The sequence below is a fragment of the Oncorhynchus clarkii genome, chromosome 30 (assembly GCF_045791955.1).
Source record: "Oncorhynchus clarkii lewisi isolate Uvic-CL-2024 chromosome 30, UVic_Ocla_1.0, whole genome shotgun sequence".
NCBI classification, from domain to species: Eukaryota; Metazoa; Chordata; class Actinopteri; order Salmoniformes; family Salmonidae; genus Oncorhynchus; species Oncorhynchus clarkii.
The window spans coordinates 9,405,617-9,413,484 of NC_092176.1; the positions used below are offsets into that span (position 1 = coordinate 9,405,617).

General features: G+C 43.6%; 1 protein-coding gene across 1 annotated transcript; it reads right to left on the bottom strand.

Annotated features, from left to right (window-relative positions):
* Nucleotides 1-534: 534 nt before the first annotated feature.
* LOC139390223 (uncharacterized) lies at nucleotides 535-6,322 on the bottom strand. The gene is made up of 5 exons (XM_071137480.1): nucleotides 6,237-6,322; nucleotides 4,710-5,039; nucleotides 4,396-4,562; nucleotides 2,480-3,630; nucleotides 535-2,171 (listed from the first exon to the last, which is right to left on the bottom strand). The coding sequence occupies exons 2-5, from the start codon at nucleotides 4,942-4,944 to the stop codon at nucleotides 1,790-1,792; spliced, it is 1,935 nt and encodes a 644-aa protein (XP_070993581.1). The 5' UTR covers nucleotides 4,945-5,039; nucleotides 6,237-6,322; the 3' UTR covers nucleotides 535-1,789.
* Between the last annotated feature and the right edge of the window lie 1,546 nt (nucleotides 6,323-7,868).

A 7,868-nucleotide genomic window follows, 5' to 3' on the forward strand; every position in this document is an offset into this window, starting at 1 on the left:
CAATCCTTCTGACATGTGTTCCTCTCTTTTGCCCAGACTAAATGGATAAAGAGAAAAAGAGAGTGTGGGGGAGAGGGAGACATGTTCGCAGGCTTGCCCTTGTTCTAGGTTTAACGTGTCAGTAGCCATCAAGGAAGCTCCTTTGAATCACTGAGATTTGAGTCATTGAAAGGGAACAGGGGAGGGGTAGTGGGAGAAAAGGGTTAGTTGGTTAGTGATCAGGGATGGGGGAAAAAGTAACTTATTGTGAAAGTCAAGTGTTTCATTAACATGACTAAGATAGGTAACCTTTAGATAGGTCAAGAGGTCACAACTTTTGAGTGATTGGGACAAAGCAAACGTGCTATTTGTCTTGACCTAGTTTTACATTACTGTGTTTGAAACTGCTAACCACCTGCCCGGGGACACTTTAGGCATTCCAGAAATTCTTGGAGGCAACGCAGCAGCCAGAGTCAGGTAAACCACAAATTCAGCAACTTTGTAGGTGAATAATATATTGAAAAGATGGATCTATTGAGTGCAGTATAATTTTATGTAATTTTATACAATACAAAAGTCATTAAAAAGCTATGACAAATTATTCTTGTTATAAGAATGTTTTTTTTGTCTTTTGTCTATAGTGATAATATATATTATAAAGTGGGTGGTTCGAGCCCTGAATGCTGATTGACTGAAAGCCATGGTATATCAGACTGTATACCATGGGTATGACAAAGCATTTATTTTTACTGCTCTAATTATGTTGGTAACCAGTTTATAATAGCAATAAGGCACCTCGGGGGGTTTGTGATATATGGCCAATATACCACGGCTAAAGCCTGTGTCCAGGCACTGCGTTGCATAAGAACAGCCCTTAGCCATGGTATTTGGCTGTATACCACACCCCCTCGGGCCTTATTGCTTAATTCTACAACAGGGGCAGGCACCTAGATTCAGCCGCAGGCCGATCCTTGTCGAAGTGGATGGTCAGGAGGCCGGAACATAATGATAATAATTTGTACATTGCAAATTGACCACAACTAAGCCCAAAAATATTGTATTTGAAAATAAATAATTACACACTTTGATTACATTGAGACACGATCACATGCAGTGCCTTCAGAAAATATTCATACTCCTTGACTTATTCCACATTTTGTTGTTACAGTCTGAATTCAAAATGTTTTTTAAAATATTTTTATCTCACCCTTCTACACACAATACCCTATAATGAAAAAGTAAATGTTTTTAGAAATGTTTGCAAATGTATTAAATACAGAACTCTCATTTACATAAGTCTACACACCCCTGAGTCAATTCCTGTTAGAATCATCTTTGGCAGCGATTACAGCGGTGAGTCTTTCTGGGTAGGTCTCTAGAAGCTTTGCACAATATTTGCACATTCTTCTTGAAAAAAAATCTTCAAGCTCTGTCAAGTTGGTTGTTGATCATTGCTAGACAGCCATTGTCAAGCTGATTTAAATCAAAACTCTAACTAGGCCACTCCAGTGTATATTTGGCCTTATGCTTTAGGTTATTGTCCTGCTTAAAGGTGATGTCGTCTCCCAGTGTCTGTTGTAAAGCAGACTGAACCAGGTTATCCTCTAGGATTTTGACTGTGCTTAGCTCTATTCTGTTAATTTAAAAAAAAACGTCCTAGTTTTTGCCGATGACAAGCATACATATAACATGATGCAGCCACCACCATGTTTGAAAATATCAAGAGTGGTACTCAGTGATGTGTTGGATTTGCCCCAAACACACAGTATGTGTAAATGAGGGTGCCCCTGTCTGGCAGATGTAAAGCACATCATGTCCAGGTGATAGTGATACAACGTTGCCTCCTGGTGGCTGTCCTCTGTAGCTGCCTCATGTTGTCCAGGCTCACTGCCCAGCAGCCTCTCAGGTCCAGGCTGCTCAGACGCCTGTTGATGGTCATCAGGCCCGACGCCGTCTCCATGGAAACGTCACTGCGGACAAGGCTGAGGTGGCATAGTTGTTGTAGTGGAGGGCTGTTGGGTCGGGCGGCGGGGTGCTTCAGAAGCTTCTGGAACACAGGCTCCAGCGGACAAGGCACTGCCACCAGAGAGACCCTCTCCAGGAGGGGAGAGCCGGATAGTACGCACCACAGCGCCCCCTCCAGAGACCTCCAGGACATGACGGTCTTCATCTGGCGCTGGTCATAGGAGAAGCTGGAGGACAGAGAGACAGATGAGCACTAAACAGGATATCACAACTTCAATGGGAAGAGATATACAGAAGCTTAAACAATGGTGCAGTCAACACCATAGCGGGGGGCGGGCTTACATCCTGGGGAAGTCAACACTAAATACAGATATCCAGAGGTTTCAGGGGATCGCATGACCCACTCACCAAGACAGGACCAGCGAAGAAAATGACTGGGGATTCCCAGCTGGCATGTGGCCCATTGAGTCGTACCTATGACACCCTACAGAGAGGGCATAGCGAGTTAACTCTATTTGTACAGCAGTTGACCTACTTTAGGGAGAGAGAGCACAGTTGTGGTAGACAGGGTAGATCCCTGTCCTCGTCCTCCTCCTCCTCTTCCTCCTGGGGGGCTAAAGGAGGCTCAGCGTGGACGACGAGGCTCCTCAGCCTGGGACAGGCGTGAAGGAGCTCCAGCATGGGTGTCTGAGAGCTGGTTCTGACCCCTTCCAGGGTGAGAGAAACCAGGGAGCCCTTCATAGCATGCAGGGCAGGCAGCAGCTCATCCAGGGGCCCTGTGAAGCGCACAGAGAGTCCCCTCAGCTGGCCTGCCCACCTGGCCAGGCCTGCAGCGAGACAAGACCCCTGGCTAGGCCCACCCTCCTCACAGTCCAGTGATATAGAGCGCAGCTCGGGGCAAAGCTGACTTACAGCCTCTAGAGTCCCACCAGACATGCCCTGCGCCTCCCTTAGACGTAAGGTAAAGCCCTCACCCCCTGCCCCCCCCACTCCCTCTTCTCTTCCTTTCTCAACACTGTCTTCTTCTATTTCCTTCCTTGTTCTCATCTGGGCGTCACCTCTTCCACCTCCAACTCCCCTTGTCTCCTCACCTGTACCCTCATCCTCACTCTCACCCTCACTCGCCCACGAGAAATGGTTGTCATTTTCCTCCTCTTCAATTTCCTCCACATCCGCTCCTGATATGTCGCCTGTGTCTGTGGCCCTCCCACTCTGCCTCCTCTCCCTCCACACCTCCCAGAGACTGGGCAGCCCCTCATTGGTCGTGAACTCCTCAGTCCCTCCGAACTCCCTGCTGTGTATGAGGCCACAGGCCTCCCCCAGGCCCTCCATTGCCACTCTCTCCAGCCACGGCAGGGAGAGCAGGAGGAAGGCCACGGCAGCCACCCCGTCTTCATCCCCCTCCCCAAAGCCCACATCCAGAGCCAGCAGGCTGCTGAGGGGGGGTGGGGAGGCGCAGGAGGAACCCCTCAGGCAGAGCAGGCCTGCGGGGGGCAGGAATTGACAGCGGGACACGTCGAGGTGGCGCAGCGCGGGGCAGTGGCGGGCAACCACCTCCACAACCTGTCTGTCACAAGGGGTGCCAGCCAGAGAGAGGGAGCGCAGGGAAGGCAGACAACGCAGCAGGTCACACTGAACATGGGCAGACACCTGCTGGGCTCCAGAGAGGTCCATGGAATGCAGGCTCTGAGGGAGATAGGGAGAACCCATACATACAGTGAGCTCCAAAAGTATTGGGACAGTGACACATTTATTGTTGTTTTGGTTCTGTACTCCAGCACTGAGTGACGATGAGTGAGAAAGTTAGAGGGATACATTTCATACTCTCCCAGAAACGCTAACCTCCCCTGTTATTGTCATAGTGAGAGGTTAGCAGCATGTCTTAGGGTTATGATATTTGTGCGTCTAACTTTCTCACTCATCATTATTTACGATTCATTCAGGATTATCCGTAATCATGGTAGCATCCAAATTAATGTAGAAGTGTTGCTACATATTCTATTCTTATTTACAATATAAGTGACTCCAAAATGACACAATAGATTATTTACAATTCATTTCTGTTGGGCACAAAATAATCTGAAGCACAACCAAAACAAACAGCAAATGCATCCAACAAGTTTGTAGAGTCACAAGCTTGACGTAATCATTGCGGGCTAGGAATATGGGACCAAATACTACATTTTTGTCCCAATACTTTTGGTCCCATAAAATTGGGGGACTATATACAAAGTGCTGTCGTTTCTAAACGGTTTACCCGATATTGATGAAAATACCCCCAAATTAAAGTTGACAGTCTGTACTTTAACCTCCGTCATTATATAATTTCAAATCCAAAGTGCTGGAGTACAGAGCCAAAACAAAACAAAAAATGTGTCACTGTCCCAATACTTTAGGAGCTTACTGTAACACATACTATAAATTATAAGGGGGACCAAAGCTTGTCCTAACCTGGCAGCGAATCCCGATGAGGGTGCAGAGGCTGGGGGTGACCAGAGCAGAGTGGCCCCCAAGAGATAGGGTTCTGAGCTGAGGGATCAACAGGAGGTGTAGCGCCGCACGGGACAACTCACACCTGGAGGACAGGACAGACAGGAGCTCCTCTACCAGCTCAGCCGCTAGAGAAAGAGACAGACAGAGAGGGGACACAGACACATACACACTTTTACCAGTAACTAGTGGACTAATCATGTGCACATTTACAAATGACCAGCAATGGCATCATATACATACAAAATCCCTTCCAGTTCCTATGACAGACTTACGCAGCAGGGTGAAGGGGCCCATGACATATCTGAAGAAGTACTGATCCATGTAGTTGTCAGCGTAGTCTTTGACCCACACTTCCTTCATGTTCTCCGCCAAGTTCCACAGACAAAGCTGGGTCAGTCGGGGAGGGTGATCATCATCCTCCTCCCATCTTCCTCGTCCTCTAATCTTCCTCTTTCTCACTGCCCGTTTCGCAGCCCTGGGCTCCATCATGGCACGGAATAGAGGCATCTCCAACTCTCAGCTGGCGTCTCGCTGGTTCAAGGATCAATGTAGTCTACAGTACTGGCACCATTGTTTCCTTGCAGGTATGGAAATATATGCAGCTGAAGGGCAGAGAATAATGCCATTGTAATAAAGAGAGTAATACCATTGTAATAAAGAGAGCAATGCCATTGTAATAAAGAGAGTAATGCCATTGTAATAAAGAGAGTAATACCATTGTAATAAAGAGAGTAATACCATTGTAATAAAGAGAGTTATACCATTGTAATAAAGAGAGTAATGCCATTGTAATAAAGAGAGTAATACCATTGTAATAAAGAGAGTAATGCCATTGTAATAAAGAGAGTAATGCCATTGTAATAAAGAGAGTAATACCATTGTAATAAAGAGAGTAATAACATTGTAATAAAGAGAGTAATGCCATTGTAATAAAGAGAGCAATACCATTGTAATAAAGAGAGTAATGCCATTGTAATAAAGAGAGTAATACCATTGTAATAAAGAGAGTAATACCATTGTAATAAAGAGAGTAATGCCATTGTAATAAAGAGAGTAATGCCATTGTAATAAAGAGAGTAATACCATTGTAATAAAGAGAGCAATACCATTGTAATAAAGAGAGTAATACCATTGTAATAAAGAGAGTAATACCATTGTAATAAAGAGAGCAATACCATTGTAATAAAGAGAGCAATACCATTGTAATAAAGAGAGTAATACCATTGTAATAAAGAGAGTAATACCATTGTAATAAAGAGAGTAATACCATTGTAATAAAGAGAGTAATACCATTGTAATAAAGAGAGTAATACCATTGTAATAAAGAGAGTAATAACATTGTAATAAAGCTACAGTCTACAGCTCACACACAGTAAAAATAAAGGTTAATTACAAAAATGACATTTTTCACATATTTGAAATATAATAAAACTTAGGAGTTCGACTGACATACATTTTTCTCAGCAACCCTTGAGCCAGGGGGAGGGGGGGGGGGGGCATCCGTATTGTTGAAAGTACCAAGTAGGTCGGACCTACTGTTGAATTTACCGTAAAAGGTTTATCAGCTGTACCTTAAAATAACAACCTTTGATTTAGGGGTATCGTTGCCAACAAACAGCACATGCACACAACATAGACCTAACGTACTATCGCCAATAACAGTTTATTTGTGGGTGCGAAATTGGATGCAACACTGTCAGATCAACGTTATTGTTTACTTAGACAACAGCTTAACTCGCAATATTTTTTTTAGCTGAAAACAGGCAATACAATATTTTACAATATTCTTTCCAATTTACCGTTTATTTCCTGGTGTTAGAATCCGACTGTAGGTGTTCGGGTCCGGGGCGTTGACATCGGTGAGGAAATATGGGGAACGTTCAAGAACCCCAACCGTTAGTGTTTAAAACGGATGTTGATGCGTCTAGCTCAGTCTATAATCTATCACACATATACAAACATTTGTATGTTGCATAAGAAGAACATTTATTTATAGTGACGTCCTATGTTTATTTGTTATTGTACACACAAATAGGTATAGAGGTTACATTTATCCTAGTTCTAAGTACGCTTCAAACCTCTTTATCTTGAGGAATTGATATAAAATAATTTAAATATAAATGGTATAACATCCAATGTTGATAGGTATTATGATGTTAAAAACTCAAAGTGTATTTCAAAATACTGTATGTAGGCCTATAGGAGATTATATTTACATTGAAATAATCAAACTAGTCCCAGCAGTTGTAATCAAAATGTTATGTGCTTGATTTCCTCTCTGGATCAATGAGCTCAGTCCCTCGATCAGCAGAACGGAGCGGTATGGTGTGTAAAGGGGGTTAGGTTCAAATCTCATTTTATTTGTCACATGCGCCGAATACCGAATTTACAGTGAAATGTTTACAAAAACACAATAGCACAATTGGTTACGGGATCGTAAACCGGCTGCCATCTTCTTCGTCGCCATTCTTCTTCAAGTTAACCTCCACTGTACGACTGCCCCATACTGGTCTCAACCAGTGATCCTCTGCTTCGCACTGATAACATGTACAGCATATGTGCCAACATGTACAACAACATAAACATTTTACATCCATTCATACATGTATATTTTTGAATGAAATACTATGAAAAACTCTCTTGGCTGATGGCTCAGTCACTTTCAGACATGTGCAGAGCAGACTGAAAGGGGAAGGGTAGCTATTGACTTGAACCACAGGGGTTCTGTTTGCAAGAGAGTAATCGAAAAGGCACAGACACACCCCTTGACTTTCAATTGGCACCCTTGACCTGTATGTATTCTCTCCTGATTGGTCTCTGTGGTGCTTAGTCAATGGAACTCCATTGCCGGCCCCATCATAAAGTTTTTACACAGTCTGACTAAGTGCCAGAGGTATGAGGAGAGACATCCTCCTTTGTATGTATGGGAACAAATATTTCCTAACACGTAGGATGTATTCTTGGACAGATAGAAGACACAATGCAAAAAAACATTTATTTTTTATTTTTTACTAATTACTGTCCATGAGTAACCTCAACCTTGTGGGTCTGTGGGTGTTTGAGCTAATAAAGTGCCAACTCAATTCTACCACTGACTAGTCTCTCATGCCCCTATGAATGGGGACACAGGGAAATAGTTTTTAATCTAAACCAGGCCTTTTTTACTGGAGTACACTAACCCCTAATTGGGGCTCTTTTCTTGACACACAACAGCAGTTTACCAGATAAGAAGTCAAGAAGATCAAAAATTAGATGGTTGTAAGGGTGTATTACGTCCTGTGCTGGCCCCATTGTCATATCCTTTCTGGATTCTGAGTGGGAAAATCATAGCTGAAAAATGCCTCTGTGGGAATGTATTATGTCTGTCCTACATGTAGTATTGGTACATGGAATAATCTTCAACTGCATATATCATAAATTGCTATTGCAAA

Coding starts and splice junctions, on each gene's coding strand:
- LOC139390223 (XM_071137480.1), bottom strand. CDS start 4,944: ATGCCTCTATTCCGTGCCATGATGGAGCCCAGGGCTGCGAAACGGGCA. Junction 4,563..4,709: donor GGGCCCCTTCACCCTGCTGC/GTAAGTCTGTCA, acceptor CTCTTTCTCTAG/CGGCTGAGCTGGTAGAGGAG. Junction 2,172..2,479: donor CTGTGCTCTCTCTCCCTAAA/GTAGGTCAACTG, acceptor TCTGTCCTCCAG/CTTCTCCTATGACCAGCGCC.